The sequence below is a fragment of the Psammomys obesus genome, unplaced genomic scaffold (genome assembly GCF_907164565.1).
Source record: "Psammomys obesus unplaced genomic scaffold, mPsaObe1.curated_primary_1811, whole genome shotgun sequence".
Classification (NCBI taxonomy): domain Eukaryota; kingdom Metazoa; phylum Chordata; class Mammalia; order Rodentia; family Muridae; genus Psammomys; species Psammomys obesus.
In genome coordinates, this window is record NW_026596125.1 from 5,758,617 (window position 1) to 5,779,015 (window position 20,399).

Here is a 20,399-nt window from a genome sequence, read left to right on the forward strand (position 1 = left end):
TGAGACCCTGTCTCAAAACACCAAATTTGTGTGTATATAATTTAAAAATTCAGCCATTTGTCTGTATACCTAAGCACTTCATCAACAGGGCAGGAAAAGAATCACAAATAAAATGAAATGACTCTGTGGCTTTTGTTGTGCTCGTCATCTCCAGGTGAACAGAACATAAAAGTCAGTAGCTTACACCACCTAAGATTCCGCAACCCTCCAGCTGAGTGGAAAAGTACAACAAATCTTTCTTTAAATGGAAGTCAGATTTCTCTGTTTCCCTAGGGATGAGTGTGTGTCTACTGAAAGGGAAAACAATATTCTCAATCATTTCTCATCTCCCATTTACCTGGGAAGGCTGCAACTTCTGACTACCACTCATCTACTTCACCATGAAAATGAACTTTCTCAGTAAAAGTTCCCAGACTCAGCCTGTATGTACATTTATAATTCTAGCACTAGGGAAACTAAGGCAAGAGGGTTGTTTACCACTGGAAGATAGCATGGGCTCAAGGTTAGCAAAATCCTGTCTCAAAAATGATGGTGGTGGTGAGCACGTTTCATCACAGCACTAAGGAGGCAGAGGTAGATGGATCTACGAGTTCAAAGCCAGCCTGGTCTACATAGTGAGCTCCAAGACAGCCAGGGCTACACAAAGAAACCCAGTCTCAGAAAAAATTAAAATAAAAAATAAATAAATAAAAGAAAAAAAAATCTAAAATGAGGCTGGAGAGATAGCACAATAGTTAAGAGCACAAGCTGCCAAACAGCTCTTCTACTGGAGTTTGGTTTGCTTCTTAATACCCACACAGCAGCTAACAACATTTCCTAACTCCAATCCAGAGGAGCTGATGCCCTCTTCTGGCCTCCACCAGTACTGCACACATGTGGTGAACAGACTTACACGCAGACCAAACTTCCATACACATAAAAATAATTAGAGAAAAAAAAAATTTAACCTTTAAAAATGAACAAAGGAGAGGGAGAGAAACAGGGTAGAGGAGAGAGGAAGGCAGAGTGGATCTAGAACCTAGACTTGGGGAAATGTAGGACCTCTGTGCAGCTACCCCTAAGTAAGCCAACTCGAGACCTAGCTTCAGTACCTGCTTTTTTTCTCCCAAAGTCGTCAAACTGAGTGGTAACCAAACTTACTCTATGAAATTTAGCTGTTAGTGAAACAGACCATAGCCACACTGTCCATCTGCTAAGGAACCAAGAACTGTACTCTCTCCCAGACTACAGAAAGTCCAATAGCATATCCATTTTGTCCATGCAAAAGGATAACTAACCTTACCAAACTCTACAGCACTTTAGAACCAGGAAACTAGAACCAGGCATAGGATCAAAAGCATCTGCTCCTTTCCCCATCCCATGACCTGACAAGATGCTGACTGGCCTCTGGAAGATGATTCTTCTCTTGATACAAAATAGACTTTCATGTTTCATGCACAAAGAGGGGAAGAAAGATTAATTTTGAAGCGTTTGAAGTTTTATGTGACAATCTTTTTCTCCTTGATTTTTTTGTTTCTTTTTTTTTGTTTGTTTTGTTTTGTTTTGTTTTTTAATTTGTTTTTGTTTTTCCAGGCAGGGTTTTCTCTATGTAGCCCTGGCTATCCTGGAACTCACTATGTAGACCAGGCTATCCTTAAACTCAGAGAGCTACCTGCCTCTGCCTCCAGAATGCTGGGATGCCGGGCTTCTCTTTGATTCTTATCTTTGCCTTCTACCAAGTTTCTGAGAGAAGAAAATAGGATTCAAAATATTCTTTAAGTTTTAGATTTAGCCAAATGTAATGATCTAACAAGAAAAACAAGCTTCCTGGTATTCTTTTCCAGGCCTCAGGCTTTCTATACCACTGTATAGGCTACTCACAATTAAGTTACAGACACTGCAAGGTAACAGCTAATACACTTGCATAAAACCTCTCTAACAATGAGAGCTTGGTTATCTGTGGAGCAAAGTCTGTCTTTTTACACACACAAAAAAAATAAAGCAGTCTTAATGGCACATGTAGCTTTATAATGTATCTTGTGATATACTTCCCAAAGTCAGAAAAATAAACTTAAAAATAAGTGTGGGAAATGCTTTCGTTTGGTTTTCTCTATGAAAAATCGCTAGCTTGCCAAGAGCAAACAGTCTATAAATCTCCCCATCTTATAAAACTTTATGCAGAACAATTCAAATCTTTTCATCTCCACCACCATGTAAAACCTTTATATGAATCTTTAATCTCCCCCACCTGGCCAGAACTTAACACCTGGAGCAGCTGAACCCTTGCCCCTTTCCCTTATTTCCTTTGCTCAGGTGCTTTTAAAACACATCAATCACGTAGGATGAAGGGTCAAACCCCAGCCAGTGGGAAAAGTCAGTTACCAACAAAGTTAGCATAAACACCACGTGAACGCCCTGCCCACTGCACTTGCAGGCCCAGTTCAGCTTGTAGTGTATCCTTGTCTTGTCAAGTTACTTTCACTTTCTTCATGTGTCTCTTTGTGGGAAAACAACATTTGTTTCCAACATTAAAAAAAAAAAATTAAAAGCAACTTTAGGGACTAGGTGTGCCTGATATTCCAGCGCTGAGGAGGTAGAACAAGAAAACCAGTTCTCAAAAGGCAAAAAATAAAATAAAATGTTAAATAAATAATGACCTTTAAAACAAGGTATTACTTATGCAGATAAGGCCATTAATGAAAGACCAGATGATAGAGCAAGTCCTCACTAGAAATTTATTTTAGACATGGTCTCTATTCTAGGCTCACCTCAAGCTCCCTGGAGTCAAAGACATACCTTAAACTCTTTCTTTTCAATACATTTGTCTGTTTTGTTTGTTTGTTTATTCATCACTTATTTGTTATTGTATGTTGAGGTCAGAGAACAACTTTTGAGAGTCAGTTCTCTCCTTGGCAGCAAGGGCCTTTACCTGCTCAGCCATCACACAGCTCACCCCCAACCCCTGAATTTCTAAACTTCTTGCCTCCTCCTACCACTGAGGTCTTTGAATTCTGTCCTTTCTGTCTACTCTTCCTGAGTGCCTGGATAAGATAATTTTGACCAGCATGCTGTCCTCTTTCCCACCTGCGGAACCTCTTCAAAGTTAAAAGAGGCAAGACCTGTATAAGATGTTCCTTTTAGAGGAAGCTGGGTAAAAGGCACACTTACTATTAAGTCTATAATCACATTACATTACTTAAAAAAAAATAGATGAAACAAAAGAAGCAGACAGTTAAATGTTCAAAGGCAAGTACCTACACATCAGGAGGGACTGACAAACTGCCAAAGCTATACCTACACCAGAATTGCCAGACAATGGTAATGGGAAGGTCATCTGGTACTCTATGTATACTAATGCTGAATTCTGGGCCTCAAGATCTGGTTGCAGCCCAGACAAGTGCAGTCTCTGCATTCTCACATATACCAATCTATATTTGTTTAAACTTTGCTCCTCAGTCGTCTCTGATTGATTAATAAAAAAGCTGGGCAGAAGAGAGGTAGGTAGAGCTTCCGTTCCCAGGACTGGGATCTCAGGTAGGAACCACCAGGAGGGAGAAGGAAGAGAGAGAAAGGATGTCACCATGAGGAACTGGCCTGATGGAGAAAAACAGCCCAGATGGACCAATATAGCAAATAATTGGGGTATATGGCCAGGAAGTAGTCAGACTAGCTTAGAGGATTATTATAAAGCATATCTGTTCAGTTATTGAGTCTAAAGACTATTAATAAATCTAGTAAGTCTCTATGTCTTTTATTTGGGAACTAGAATGGACGAACAGAGAAGTGCCAAGTTAGCCAGGCACTGTGGTGCACGCCTATAACCCCAGCACTCAGGGAAGAAGAGGCAGATGGATCTCTTTGAGTTCTAGTGTACAAAGAGAGTCTAGACTGCCAAGGCTACACAGAGAAACTCTGTCTTGAAAAAACAAACAAACAAAAATTAACCCTCCAAAAGCAATTATTAAATATCTACTATATTCAGAATGGGTGATTAGAAAAGCTACCAAAATTGATTATTTATTATACAATGCTATACATTAGATTAGTTTTTCTCTTGAAACAAAATCAGCCCTTTGTAACACCCACAAAATAGCTTCCAACAACAGGCTCTCAATTCCCAGCCTCAAATTGTTCCTAACCATGAAGGCACAGGTTCTGCCAGTGATGAGAAGCCAGCTGGATCCGGAGAACTGTGACGCTCTCTGGGTGTTCCATGTTTCCCAGTAGGTATCTAAAAGGTCAGACCAAAAGCATTTCACAAAGCTAAATGCTTGGGATGCTATTTAGCACAGCGAAGCTTAACAGATTGTCTTGGGTGCTTTGGGGCCTTTCTTCCTGCAGGGAGGCAAATGCTGCCTAGTCATCCACATCTGAGCATAGAAGTCAGGGACTCTAAGTTCCAACCATGACTGTTTGGTATCTGGCTCCATAATCCTTAGTAAGTTACTTAACCCGTCTGTATCTCCACTCCTTCCCCCCAAAAATAAGGATGTAAGTAATGAATGGCTTATCATCTTGAGACATGGTATGGCGAAAGGGTAAAAACTTTGATCTATAAACAAATGCTGGATAAAAAATTTCCAGCATAAATCTGCCTTTAAACCATGTTTTCAGACTGTGGACGCCACATATTTAGATGCAAGCTGCTTTCCCAATGCCCCTTCTGTCTACAGCGCAAGTAAAATAAGCTGTCTCCAGAAGGCTCTGCTCAAGCCATTCCCTTTCCAACAACTGCAAGCTTTTCTTTAAACATTCCACTCTTTCCTTAATGGCTTAGAAGTCAATAGTTTCCATTTTTACTTGGTTAAAAGTAACCTCTTCATCTGTGGATAAGGAAGAAATACACAAAGGAAAGAGAATATTCTCTATTCCCTTTGCATATCAATGATTCAAATTAATCTGTCAGAGGGTTGAGCCTATCCAAAGATGATGAGAGCAATGCATCAGAAACATTACAGCAATCACGTTACAGGGTCTGTTGCTGTTATTCTGAGGTAGAAACACAACATCGTGCTGCTTTAGGTGACTGTTAATTCATTATTAATGAAAAGTCTACACTGTCCTTTGTATATTTATTCATTCAAATTTTTTTCTAAATCCCTGTTAAAAACCCTGTAGTCACGGCTGCAGAGCTAGCACTTGCTGCTCTTCCAGATGCCGCAGGTTCACATCCCAGAACCCGCACAATGGAATACAGGAGACTCTGAGTAAACAAATACATAAGTGACCCAATGTACTATAGGGACAAACAGGAAATCAGACACAATGAAGGAAATATCTGTAGCCTCAGAAAGTTCAGAGAGCAGTTGGCTGTGGTGACGCACACCTCTGATCCCAGCACTCAGGAAGCAGAGGTAGGTGGATCTCTGTGCATTTAAGACCAGCCTGGTCTACATAGTAAGTTCCAGGCCAGCCAAGGCTACATAGTAAGATACTTTCTCAAAAATAAATCAAATAAACAAACAACAAAGTTCAGAGAGAAGATGGTGCTAAAAGTGTGCATAAGATTTAGCATGATCAGTAAAAAAAGGAAATAAGATGCTTAACTAGACACTAGGATGTCTGTGAGAAAGAATTCACAATTCACTGGGAAGATACGGAACACAAAGGCACAACAGTGATTTTTTTTTTTCTGTTTGAGATTATGACGGAGCCTCACAAGGTTCAGGAACTCCCTGAAACTATACATAGTACATGTATATACAAGCTGATGCTTTCTGGATATGCAGAGACTTGCTTTCATTCCAGTTTCAAAGATAAAGAACCATCTCATCTGATCCCCGAACCTCACTTTCTGTCTTCATCAGAGACAAGTTTTAAGTAAGCTTTGCTCAGAGACTGGCATTTAAAGATCATTAAGAGGGTTCCCACACTTTCTAAATCTTGGGGGGAAATGATGGTAACTAAAAAGAAGGGTAAAGCAGACACAGGACTTTCTTCTTTCATATTCCAACAGAAATGAGCACAGATGTCCTCCTACACACTCAGATACCATGGCAACAACCACTGTACAAAAAGGTAGCAGCAGGGAGTGGGTCAGGGCTTGTACATGTGAAGCCAACTGTAGGAAAAGGTAGAAAGTGGGATTGAGCCCCTACCAATACAGCTGGCCTTTTCCTCTCACACACCTACTTTTTTTGAGAATTCATTTCAGGAATTTTGGAGACTTCCTGGCAATTTTCCCCCAAAACAAAGAGCAACCACAAAATAAAAATCAGCACTGAAGAAGTATAGTGACACTGAACACCCACGTTCCAAACACAGGAGGCATCTGGACCCAATCTGAGTGTCTCCTATAAGCTCAAGGGCTTCTGGCTATTCCAGTTAACCTTACATGCCTTATACCCTTATTTGTAAATAAAATTCATTTATATTTCACAACACATATATTGGGCAAGCACTTATCTACACTGGTAAAATTGCCATGGTGAGTTTCACACACCTCCCTCAAATCCATAAATCTAGACGGCAAAGAGAGAATGAAAACATGGGCATTCCAACATATGAGGGGTAGTGCCAGCCAAGGAGTGGGTGGACCCAACACAGCCACACTTGTGTTCACTGAATGCAATATTATACATTATTATGGGCTCTAACTGCATTGGATGTAGTGTTGTATTTTGCAGCTTTCCTTAACACCTGCTGCTCTTCATCCATGTATGAACACACAGAACTAGGGTTCCAGGAGAGCTCACTCAGTCACTGTAAGTCACCAAGCCTGACAACCTGAGTTCTAGCCCTGGATCCCACTTGGCAGAAGATGATAAATTACTCTATTAAGTTGTCTCCTCTTCACAAGCATGGGTAATGTACACATTCAACAGACAGACAAATGTGACTTCTTTTTTTTATCTATCACATAGATAGATACTAACCTCCCATGGCAGAGACTCTAGAACAAGCAGTCATGTAGGCCTCACTAATTATGCCCCTATGAACCTCCCTTAATACACCAAGGACTGCTGAACATAAATCAAGAAAGAAGTGATCAGAGAGCTGAATATAACAGGAAGCTCTCAAAGACACAAAGTCAACCAACAAACATAGGATAAAAAACTGTTTTTTAAGTTACTAATTAGCCTGACAAAATGCTAGGAGTCTTCCAGGTGTAATGGCACCCACAGGCAAGTTCAGCATTGGGAGGCAGAGGCATGTGGTGATGGACCAGCCTGACTCCATCTTACGATTAGACACTATCTTGTTACAAGGTCAAAAGATATTCACCCCCCCCCCTTTCTGTAAAACTTAAATTTGACCATGTCTTGGCTCATTTTCCTGGAATTTGACATGTTTCACACCCTCCCTGACCTCTACCCTGATAAGATGTTCTGCCCAGTAAGTTTGAGATGGCCAGCCAAGTTCCTACATAACAAAAAACTCCCAACCCTTGGAAATTCTCTAACCTTGCAGTTTTTTGAGCTATATAAGCCCCACTCTCTCCTATGATCAACGATGTTCCTTCCAGCCCTGCTTTAGGGAGACAACTTTGTCTGACAGAAAATAAAGCTTGCTTACTTCTACTAAAAGAATTTGGGTAATGGTATTTACTCTCATTTAGTGGGATTAACAACACATCTCTGAGTTCAAGACCAGCCTACATTACAGAGCGAGTTCTAGAACAGCCAGGGTTACACAGAGAAACCCTGTCTCAACAAACAACATGACAGGAAATATGAAAGAGAAGTAGACAATCATAAGCCTGAAAGAACTGAGAAAAACAGAACAAGGGGTAGCAGAAAGCAGTGTGCAGCACACAATGATACAGGGCAGTAAGTGAAAGGACAGGATGATGAGAATGAGAGAAAAGCTAGCCAGTCCACAGGGGCCAGAGTAAGAATGATCAAGAAATAAAAGGATAAAACTAGATGAGAACCAGAAGCAGCAGACAACTTCTGCTGCAACAGAATTTTTAACTATTACATTTAACTTCATCTCAGCTAGATCCTAACCACTGGCATGTGCTCTACAGACCACAACGGCACCAAATATACAAATGTGCACTGTTTTTATTTTCTTTTACATTCTAGACTTTCAGAGCTGTATAATTATGTTATTATCTATATGAAATAATAAAAGTCCTTTCTGTTAAAAAATATTATATTCAGCTAACTCGACAGGTGTGGATGACACACACCTATAATTCTATCATCTGAGAGGTTGAGACAGAAAGACTTGAGTTCACAGATAGCCTGGGCTACACAGCAAGACCAGTCTCGAACAACACACACACACACACACACACACACACTTTGGATAAGTTTAGCCAGTTCAATCTCTTTCAGTCTCTCTTCTAACATGCCCTCAGTTTCAAACTCTCATGATTGCACTCTTCTGTGCTAAAACTCCAACTCAAATTGCCACTGTTGCCACATTAGTGTGACTCTCCAGCCCTCCCTCTTATCATCATACACAGTAACTGCTGAAAAAACCTTGCTAATCCATTAATTAAAGATCTGTACTTCCCATTATGGAGGACTAAATTTAGCAAGCCAAATTAAGCTGGGAGGAAACCATGTGTCACAACAAGAGAGATGAATTCCATGAAAGGGGGCTGGGCTTCTGGCCTGTTTCTTACAAAGCCCCTGACACTAACACACACTCTTCTGCTGGGAATACAGAGAAACACCCCATGGGCGGGGCCGCCATTCATCACTGTAATCATCTGGAGAAAACTGTTATCCATCAGGTCACAAAGCCACAGGACCTAGCAGCAAGAAACTGCCTCAGAGAACAATCTTTGCTTTCTCCAAACCTCCAATTTAGTCACACAAAGAAAGGGTGGCAAGCTAACATTAGCTGTACCCTTAGAGAAGAGCCACTTCCCGCCTGCAGGGGTGGAAGTGACTTTACTGGGTTACCAAATGGATATAAAGACAAAAGTAAACATTGTAATTTTCTGTTTTGTCTCTGGCACAGGGGGAGTGGTACCAGCTACATAGTCTGTAAACAGTAATAATGCCAAGATGTAACAAAAGAGGGTTCCCCCTTCTCTCCGCCCCCATCCCCACCCCCACCCCCCTCCTCATGCCATTCCTCTTGAGTTACTCATCTTGAGGAAACACACAGAAGCTTCCCTATAGTCCATATGCTGCTACCAAATGGAAGAGGGTGAGAATCCAAGACCGCACTGACTCCTCCTCACTACTGCTACATAAAGTCAGAAGCTTGGAGACTCAAGACATTTTCATTTGACTGGTTTTGTTTTTTAAGACAGGGTTTAACTACACAGTACTGGATGGCCTGGAAGTCACTATGGATCCCAGGCTGGCCTTGAACTTACAAGATCCTCTTACCTCTCCCTTAAGTGCTAAGATCACAGATTTGTGCCATCATACCTGGCTAACAAATTATACCCTCTTGGGTTTTTTTTTTTCTTTTTCCTTTTGTTCTCAGTGCTAGGACTCAAACACAGGGCTTTATGCTTGCTAGGCAAGCGCCCTACCGCAAGCTATAATCTTTAGCTCTAGAACTCAAAAAACCATCAATTGTTTCTAAACAAACAACAGTATAGGGAAGAAGGAACAGGAAAGAAAGTGGACCACACAGCATGCAGAAGTCTAGATTCAAACAAGATTGAAATGTCAAAAAAAAAAAAGGGGGGGGGAGCTGGGGAGACGGTTCAGTAGTTAAGAGCACTGTCTGCACTTCCAAAGGACCCCGGTTCAATTCCCAGCAACCACATGGCAGCTCACAACTGTCTGTGATTCCAGTTTCAAAGACACACATTATATATACTCACTCATATAGACATATAATATAGGATAAACCTACTAAAATCTGTACATCTAAAGAAACTAATCAAGAGGGAGGACCCTGACTAAAATGCTCAATCCCTATCCCGAAAGGCAAAGAGGATGGACATCAGAAGATGAAGAAAACAGGAAACAAGTTAGGAACCTGCCACAGAGGGCCTCTGAAAGGCTCTGCTCTGCAGACTATCAAAGAAGATGCTGAGACTTATGGCTAACTGTTGGGCAGAGTGCATGGAATCTTATGAAAGAAGTGGGAAATAGTGAGATCTGGAGAGGACAGAGCTCCATAAGGAGAGCAACAGAACCGAAATATCTGAGCACAGGAGTCTTTCCTGAGACTGATAACTCCAACCAAGTACCAGGCATGGAGATAACCTAGAACCCCTGCACAGATGTAGCCCATAGTAGTTCAGTGTCCAAGTGGGTTCCATAGTAATGGGAAGAGGGACTGTCTCTGACATAATCTGATTGGCCTGCTCTTTGATCACCTCCCCCTGAGGGGGGAGCAGCCTTACCAGGCCAAAGAAGATGACAATGCAGCCACTCCTGATGATCTGATAGACTAGGATCAGAAGGAAGAAGAGAAGGACCTCCCCTATCAGTGGACTTGGGGAGGGGCATGCGTGAAGAAGGGGGGGAGGTGGGATTAGGATGGGAGGAGGGAGGGGCTTATGGGAGGATACAAAGTGAATAAAGTGTAATTAATAAAAAAAGAGAAGAGATGTGGGTGAGTGAAAACAGAATCATTCTAACAAGTTGTGGGGCTAGAAAGACTACTAGTAAGTGTGCGCCTAAGCCTAGGATTCATAGAAGCACAGAGGAAGAGAACTAGCTCAAGATGGAGCGTTACCTGACCAGAGCTCCCGCCAGGTGTAATGCAGGCGAACTCGACATTTCTTCTGGTAACACAGCAGTTTGTGCACTACCTGGACACACCGTCTGCAGTGACAAAGAAAACCAGGGTCAACCTCAGAATCCAGCACAACTCAACTGTGCTCTTCCTTTAGAGTGGCAGTTTCGCCGGGTCACTAAGATTGAAGGTATGTATGTACACATACAAAAAAAAAAAAGATAGTACTGGCAAATTTCTGTCTCTCTCCCCCAACCCCACAAAGTTGTGCCACACATGAAGTTACAACCACTTAGAGGACTATAGTGAGGCATCACTGCTGCCTTTCCCTTGAGTATCCTTCCAGGGAGGAAAGATACAGCACAATTATTCCAATAATGGCAAGCATAGTTGTGGCTGGTCATGGTGGTGAATTCCTAAAATCCCAGCACTAAAGCAGCTGAGGCAGCTTGGCTACACAGTGATATCTTGTCTCAAAAAAGAAAAGAGAAGAAAAAAAATGAGGACCAGTGCAATGATCACGTATCAGTAAAGAAAGGTACTTGTTGAAAAGTCTGACAAACTGAGTCTGATCCCTGGATCATATATGGTAGAAGCAAAAACCCAACTTTGGCTATGTGCTCACATGTATACACAGGTGAGGATACAAGGACACATACACACACACACACATACACACACACACACACACATATATATATACACACTCATATATACATACATATATACATATATACATACAAACACACACTCTCTCTCACACACACAGAATAAATATTTAAAATTTTTTTCTGAAAGGGCCAGTGATAGCACTTCCAGAGGACCTGGATTCAATTCCTGGTACCTAATGGCAGCTCACTACTGTCTGTAATTCCAATTCCAGGGGACCCAACATCTTTTGGCCCCTCTGGATACCAGGCATTCATGTGGTACACAAGTATACAAGCAGGCAAAAAACTCATACACATAAAAACATTTTTTAATTTAAAAAAATTTTAAGAGAGAGGAATAGATTGGAAAAATATAGTAGAAAAAATTTTTATTTTAATTTTTATTAATTACACTTCATTCACTTTGTATCCCCCCATAAACCCCTCTCACCTCCTCTCCCACCTTTTCTCTCCCTTCTCCACCAATGCCCCTCCCCAAGTCCACTGATAGGGGAGGTCCCCCTCTCCTTCCTTCTGATCCTAGTCTATCAGATCTCATCACGAGTGGCTACATTGTCTTCCTCTGTGGCCTGGTAAGGCTGCTCCCCACTCAGGGGGAGGTGATCAAAGAGCAGGCCAATCAGATTATGTCAGAGGCAGTCCCTGTTCCTATTACAATGGAACCCACTTGGATACTGAACTGCCATGGGCTACATCTGTTCTATGTTATCTCCATGCATGGTACTTGGTTGGAGTATCAGTCTCAGGAAAGACTCCTGTGCTCAGATATTTCGGTTCTGTTGCTCTCCTTATGGAGCTCTGTCCTCTTCAGATCTCACTATTTCCCACTTCTTTCATAAGATTCCATGCACTCTGCCCAACAGTTAGCCATAAGTCTCAGCATCTTCTTTGATAGTCTGCAGAGCAGAGCCTTTCAGAGGCCCTCTGTGGCAGGCAGGTTCCTGTTTTCTTCATCTTCTGATGTCCATCCTCTTTGCCTTTTGAGATGGGGAATTGAGCATTTTAGTAAAACTCTAGATCAAGTTCAGTTCTAAGAGATGGCTCAGCAGGTAAGAGCTTGCTGCTCTTCCAAAGGCCTTAACTTGGTTCCAGCATTAACACAGACAGCTTACAGCGACCTGTGACCGCAGCTCCAGGACCTGACACCTTCTGGCCTCTGAAGGCCACACACGTGACATGCATCACACCGAAACTGATAAATAAGTTTTTAAGTTGAATTTGAAAATAAGTTTGAGCGGAGGGACTCATGGGGAAGCCCTCTTCCCTAAGGATTTATTTCAAGTTTCTGTTTAGAGAGACATTTTCTACAGTGGGAATGTGTCTATCCTCCTATAAACAGTCACCCACACTCCTGTAATCAACTCTATGAGTCACCATGATGGCTAATATGGTTGTCAACTTAACAAGATCTGGAATGACCACAAGCCTATGAGGGATCAGGTATAGATGGTTAGCCTGTGAGCATCCTAGGAAAGATTATCAAGATTAGTTTAATTGAGGTAAGTTAGTTTTAATTGAGGATTTAACAGTGGACAGCACCATTCCATAGGCTGAGGTGTGGACATTAAAAAAGGAGAAAAGGAGTCTAGCACTAAAATTCACCTCTGTGTGTCCTGTGAATGCCATGTGATGAGCCCAAAACACCATGCTCTTGCTGCCATGTCTTCCTCTCCATGGTGGCCTGCACCGGAAACTGTAGGCCAAGTGACCTTTCTCAGGCTACTTACTATATCAGGGAATTATATCACAGCCACAAGTCAAGTAACTTACACAGTCACACATACAAGACACAAAATTAGAAGAGGGATAGTTGAGAAGAGGAAGATTAGCAAAGGTGGAGGGAGAAAGCTGAGTGAACATGATTAAATACATTACGTACATGTACAAAATTATCATTATGAAACCCATTATTATATAACATAGACTGACAGAAACATCAATTCTGAAGTCAGGCATGGTGACTCATTCCTGTAATCCTAACCTTTAGGAGGTCGAGGCAAGGGAGCCATAAATTCAAGGTCATCCTTGAACACACACCCTTAAGAGCAAGTTCCAGGACAGCACAGGGTAGGTGAGACCCTGTCTCAAACTTAAATAAATAATCTGGGTGGTGATGACAGAGATAAATGGCAAGACATCTGGTCATGGGAGGCATGAATGGAAATGGCAAAACTTACTAGAAAATACATCAAATTTTATGGAACTCATACAGGCGACACAGATAAAACATCTAAAAATAATGAAATAGTGAGAAAATTGTTTAATTAAGACTAGAATACTAAAATTTGCCAGAAAATAAATTCAGAAAAAAATCAGCAAAAACTATAAGCCAGGTGCAGTGGAGCATGTCTGTAATCCCAGTATTCTGGAAGGCAGAGGCAGGTGGATCACTGTGAGTTCGAGGCCAGCCTGGTCTACAAAGTTAGTCCAGGACAGCCAAGGCTACACAGAAAAATCCTGTCTTGAAAAAAAACAAAAAAATCAAATAAAATTATAGATTACACATTTTAAAAACTTGAAAGTTTACTTCTAACACTAAAAAAATAAAGGGAAATGGAGAACCAAATTAACCAGGACAACCTATGAGAATAACTATTTTAAGGTAGTAGTTCACACCTTTAATCCCAACACTTGGGAGGCACAGGCTGGCACACAGGAATTACAGTGATTTAAATTTAAAAGCGATGTGCCTAATATCCACTTATAAGTGAGTATATAACATGTGTGTCTTTCTGCTTCTGGGATACCTCACTCAGGATGATCTTTTCTAGATCCTACCATTTGCTGCAAATTTCATGATTTCCTTGTTTTTAATTGCTGAGTAGTATTCCATTGTGTAAATGTACCACAATTTCTGTATCCATTCCTCAACTGAGGAACATCTGGGTTGTTTCTAGCTTCTGACTAATACAAATAAAGGTGCTACAAACATGGTTGGGCAAATGTCCTTGTTGTATACTTGAGCATCTTTTGGATATATGCCTAGGAGTGGCATAGCTGGCTCTTGGGGAAGCACTATTCCTAATTGTCTGAGAAAGCGCCAGATTGATTTCCAAGGTGGTTGTACAAGTTTACATTCCCACCAGCAATGGAATAGGGTTCCTCTTTCTCCACATCCTCTCCAGCATGTGTTGTCACTTGAGTTTTTGATCTTAGCCATTCTGATGGGTATAAGGTGAAATCTCAGGGCAGTAGCCTTACCAGTCCACAGAGGAAGACAATGAAGCCAGTCCTGATGAGACCTGATAGACTAGGGTCAGATGGAAGGGAAGGAGGACCTCCCCTATCATTGGACTGGGGAAGGGGCACAGGAGAAGAAAAGGGAGGGAGGATGGGATTGGGAGGGGATGGAGGAGGGGGCTACAGCTGGGATACAAAGTGAATATACTGTAATTAATAAAAATTTTTAAAAATGTGTAAATATCAAAAGAAAAAAAAAAAAACCCTTGCAAAAGGCAGGCTAAAATTCAAAGTGAATGTCTTCCATGATCTAAAAGTAAATAATTTAAACCTTGAATTTATACATAAAGAGAAAAGAGAATATAGGTATATTTATCCACACATACTATGGTATATTTAGTTCTAAATTTTCAAAACCATTTTTAAAATTTCAATTGGAAAGAGGGTGGGATTGGGAGAAGACGAGGGAGAGGGCCACAGCCTGAATACAAAATAAATAAATTGTAATAAATAATATAAAAAAATAAAAAATTAAAAATTTTCAATTGAAAGATAATACTTTTTCTGTTGAAAAAAAAAAAAAAACAGCAAAAGACAAAAAAAACAAAAAAGCATTTTACCCACGGAAAGATATAACCTGCTAAAAAAAGCAAACCCCAGAGTTAAGAGTTGAGGAAGGGTTTTGCTTTTATCTTTCCAGAAGAATAGAAGCATCTAACTAAGCAATTTGGAGAACACTGGACAAATGAAACATCTGAAGAAAAAGGACTGATCGTCAAGAGAAAATGTCCCAAGAAAAGGTAAATTGGCCAAGTGGTATTGCCTACTTCCAATTTGTCTCTGCTGCCCTCTACAGACATAAAAACAAATGGTCTTTATGTGGTCCCAATTCAATTAAAAATTAAAGCTGGCTTTTGGGGTTGGAGCATGGCTTTCTCCTTCTCTAAACCTATGCATGCTTGTTAAAGGAAAGCCCAAAATCTCTGAGTCGTATCAGAAGAGCCACCTGGTATGGGACAGAGGAAAATAAAAAATAAGGTTCTATTCTATTGCTACTAATCTCAAAATATTTTGGTTTTTCATTTGACTCTTTAAGACTTTTCTTAAGATATAAATATCTCAAAATCTATAAGACTATTATGTGATGGTACCAAAGTATTACAGCCATTTGGCTAAGCCACTATATTAATGGCAGGGATGCAGGCAAAAGCCCATCCCTGTTTGGCTTGCACATATACTAGACAGACAGACAGACAGACAGACGGATGGATGGATGGATGAATTCTACTCATCTATTAAAGCGCCTGTTGCAGCCTACAAGGACGGCTGGATGCTGCCTGTATGTGACCACTGACATGGGCTAATCCTGATCAAACACACACCTTAGCTGCCGTGGACAGTGACAGCACAGCCACTGCAGAACAGCACTGAGATGCTTCCTGCAGTCCCAATTCCTGCTGCTCTCTGCCTTACCTGAGGGGGACATGCATCACTCCAACACTGTTCCTAGGCGCCCTTGCTGTCTCCACAGTCACCCAATAGGTGCCCTATTAGCCTTGTGCTCACAATGACTCACACTATTTACTAAGCACAATGATATTGTTAACAAGTAACAGGAGCCAAGGGAGGTAAAGCACTAAGGTCCCAGTACTCAGGAAACTGAGGCAGGAGGCTAGACAGTTTGAGGCCAGTCTAGGTTACCTTGCAAAACTATCAAGAAAAAGAGAGGGAGAAACAAATAAACAAACACAAATTTAACAACTGTTAGGCCCTTAACAATACACCCTGGCACAATGACTCCAAATTTACTGCACATAGCGGTTTCCTTGTCTAAAAAGGGACAGCCCTGCCTTTTCCCAACTTTCCCGTTCTCCTGCAACTTTTTGTTTTGTTTGGTTTTTTTGTTTTGTTTTGTTTTGTTTTGTTTTGTTTTGTTTTTTTTTTCTTTTTCGAGACAGAGCTTCTCTGTACAGCCCTGGCTATCCTGGACTCACTTTATAGACCAGAATAGCCTGGAACTCACAGAGATCCCCCTGCCTCTGCCTTCCGAGTGCTGGGATCACAGGTTCTCCTGCATCTTTTGTAGACCTTGTGTCAAAAAATAAGGTGGACTGGCTTAAGGTTTCCATGGAAGAGTAATTCTGAACAGCTTGTTTTCTCAAATGCATTTCTTTTCAGTCTCAAACCCTGTGCTAACTATGGGGATGGCAACAAAAATCAAGTAGACCAAGAGTGGGAACTAGCTGCTTAGGCTTGGGACTTTCTTCTACCGTTTACTGTTCTTCCTCGTCTAAGTACCTTTCCTCTTCACTGCTGTACCTACAGCACTCAGACACAGAAAAGAAACTTGTCCCACTTCTGACCCAGATTCTGATTATGGGTGCTAAGTCTTTCTATACTCCATATTTCCTCACACTTCACCAAAAGGATTACAAACTTATCTAAAATGGGAGGAACTCATTTGCTTTCCGTTCCTCTTTGTGCTGCATGCTGCTGAGAGGCCATACATAATGAGAAGTGAGAGCAGTAACCTGGCCTGCTGCCCAGCTGGGAGCAGATAAGTTCACCTAAAAAGGATGTGATGCTCCAAATACCAAACTGAAAAAGGAAATGGAAGTAGGAGAAAGGAAAATCTGGAACATATCTGTGGACACAGGCTTGGAGAAAGTGGATTCAAATGAGGATGGGACCTATGCCTAGCCTTTTTATCATCATCTTCGCCATCCAGAACCTCAAAACATTCAACAAGGAATCAGGTGGAGAAAAAGCAACAGCAAAGAAAGCAAAGCAGTAAAGAAAACTTTCTGGAGCAAGGTTAGGAAGCATAGGTTAGGATGGAGAGTCCAGAGCATCCACTGTAAGCCAGGTAAAAAGGTCGGGTGGACAAATGCATTCTTTTAACTCTACAGTCGTAAGCACACAACCCTTTTACGTTATTCCTACCTTCAACTCTTCCACCATCCACATTCTCTCAGGTAATCTTGCCTTCTATTCTTACCCTTTCTCCACATACCATATATTCTCTAACTGTCCACAACTATACACTGTTCTACAAACACATCACATTTTGAAGCTGCTAAACTGAAATATTCATGTCGATCCCCTACCTGGAGTGCTCTTTCCCTGCTCATCCACATAGAAAACTCTCAAGGTTTCTTCATGGATTAGGTCATATGGAACCTTCTCTGAGATCCCGCCAACATGGTCACTATATATATAGTGACTTTTGTTCCTTATCACAAAAAAAAAAATGCTGAGAGTACAATCCGAGATCAGGAGAAATAAGTCTGAATCTTGCTTATGAAACTTACTAGCCAAGCAACTGTGGTACCAGTTTGCAATATGATTTCTGAGAGTCCTAGCCTCCTACATACTTTAATACAGATGAAATAATTTATGAGAAAATTTGTTCCTTGTAAAATCCAATGTCAAAGTGCGAGCATCTGAGAAGGGAGGGTCTTCTATGATCATTCATAGTGAAAGATGGAAGAAACAAGGACAATACGGTTGCACAAAGTTGTGCACACAAACATGTACAAAGGGCTGGAGGGAAGGGAGGAAGAAAGGATGCAAGTGATTGAGCTCACAACCTCTAGTCCTTTTTAGTTGACACTAATCCACTCATGAGAGTGGTGCCCTCATGATCTAAATATCTCACATTAAGCTGGGCATGGTGACATATGTCTTTGATCCCAGCACTCAGGAAGGCAAGAGGCAGGCAGACTACTGTGAGTTCAAGGCCAGAACAGCCAAGGCTACACAGAGAAACCTGCCTGGAAAAAAAACAAAAACAAAACCAAACAAAACCCCCTCACATTAGGGTTCACATTCCTACATTGCTGCCCTGGAGATTTTAAGTTTCCAACACATGACTTGGAAGATACACAATCAAACAATAGCATCCTTGCATAATTCTTCCCGCATTATAGCCATGTGACCAAAAAGAAATGCAGAACACTTGGTATTCAGTTATAACAGTGCATCTTCAATCTTGGGCTCTACATTCCTTTCTTTGTTGGATTACTTGCTTTGAAGAAAGCTAACTGCCATATCCAACAACCTATAAAGCAATCTGAGTGAAGAACTGAGGCTTGAGCCAGCAAGATGGCTCAGCAGGCAAACATGCCTGCCACCAAGCCGGAGAAGCTGAGTTTGATACCCAAGAGCCCATGGTGGAAGGAAAGAACGGAATGCTGCAAACTGTCCTCAGACTTACATATGTACACACCTACACACACATACACACAATTTTCAAAACAAACAAGCCAGGCTTACCAGTAACTATTAAGTGAGCATGAAAGCAAGGTCTTCAACCCCAGAACTCCACTGGCCTTCACCCACAGTGAACACTTTCTCACAGCATTCTGAGCCCAATACTCCTAACCGAAGATGCAGTAGGCTATATAGCAAGTTCCAGGCCAGGGCAGGGATATAGTTCAGTTGGTAGAATGCTTGCCTACATGCACAAAGACCTGGGTTTGTTAAAGTTATTTTTTTTAAAGATGTATTTATTTATACATACGATGTGTTCTATTTTCATGTATGCCTGCATGACTAAGAAAGCATCAGATTGATGGTTGTGAGGCACCATGTCGGTACTGGGAATTAAATTCAGGACCTCTGGAAGAGCAGGCAGTGCTCTTAACTACTGAGCTAATTCTCCAGCCTTGTTAAAGTTATTTTTATAAAATTGTGTCTGTTTCTCAGTCTCTCTCTTAACCTTACTATCACTCAAATAATTGAGACTCTATGATTTGTTTATCAAGCTTCATGGCACAAATGAGCAAGTAATTATTGTATTCTTAACCCTCTAGGTTAGTCTGGCTTCCTCCCAGTATAAATCCCTGAGATATTTGCACTTTATGGCTTTTCTTTATCTAGCTCTTCTCCTGATCTCCCCTAGACCTCTACCGGTGGCTGAGTCATATTCCTCCTCGAACTCCTCTGCCCCTGGAGGGCAGTTCAGCCCTATTCTTTCCCCTGCTCAGTGGTTGGCTGTAAACTGTTTTATTGGCATTAACATGGTACAATTGGGGAGCAGTGTTTACACAACACTGAGATAGGAGCGTCTCAGAGCAAGGATTGCAACCAGATATGAAGGTACAGAAATCAGCACTTGAATTAATACAATAACCTTATGCCTACATGGGTTCATGCCTAGCACCATCTAGAACCAAACCTAGCAGCATATGTCATCTCAGCATTCAGTAAACGGAAGCAAAGGATCAGAAGCTCAGGGTCATCCTTAACTTCCTAGAAAATGCCAGCCTGGGATACATGAGAATCAGTTAAAATAAACTGTAGACCCATTAGAGGTCTTATACTAAAAATACGCAGTTGAAGTTTTTGTAGACTGCTAAACTACAGAAACTGTGAAATTAAGAATTTTCATCTTAAACTACAAAAATAGTCTAAATAATAGTCTAAAAAAATAACCCTGAGAAAAGCATTTAATCATCTAAGTCTCAGTTTCCTTAGAATTCCCTCTGTAGACTAAGCTGGCCTTGATCACATAGAAATCGGTCTGCTTCTGCCTCCCATGTGTTGGGATTAAAGACATGCATCACCATGACTGGCTTGTAAATAGCATATTTTAAAATTATAACATACCCAGGAATGGTGATACACAGCTGCAAAACCAGTACTTAAAGGCTGAAGCAGGAAGATCATAAGTTAGAGGGTAGCCTAGTTTACATAGCAAGTTCCAGGTTAGCTTGAGCTAAATAGCAACACTTTCTCAAAATAACAACACAAATTTTAAAAAATTGAAAAATGTAAAAAAAACAAAACAAAACAAAAACCATATGGTAGGGACCTAGAGAGATGCCTCAGAGGATAAAGGCATTTGACACCAAGCCTGAAAACTGAGTTCAATCCCAGGGACCTAGATGGTGGAATAATAATAATAATAATAATAATAATTATTATTATTATTATTATTATTATTATTATTATTATTATTATTAT

The 20,399-nt window shown here is 41.0% G+C and overlaps 1 protein-coding gene across 3 annotated transcripts in view; it reads right to left on the reverse strand.

The window, feature by feature from the left end:
* Armh3 (armadillo like helical domain containing 3) overlaps window positions 1–20,399 on the reverse strand; it is a 176,170-nt gene that overhangs the window by 92,338 nt on the left and 63,433 nt on the right. For all 3 annotated transcript variants that reach the window (XM_055591672.1, XM_055591670.1, XM_055591671.1), the window contains exon 20: window positions 10,582–10,670. In XM_055591672.1, coding sequence (XP_055447647.1) covers window positions 10,582–10,670 — 89 coding nt within the window. The remainder of the gene's footprint in view (window positions 1–10,581; window positions 10,671–20,399) is intronic.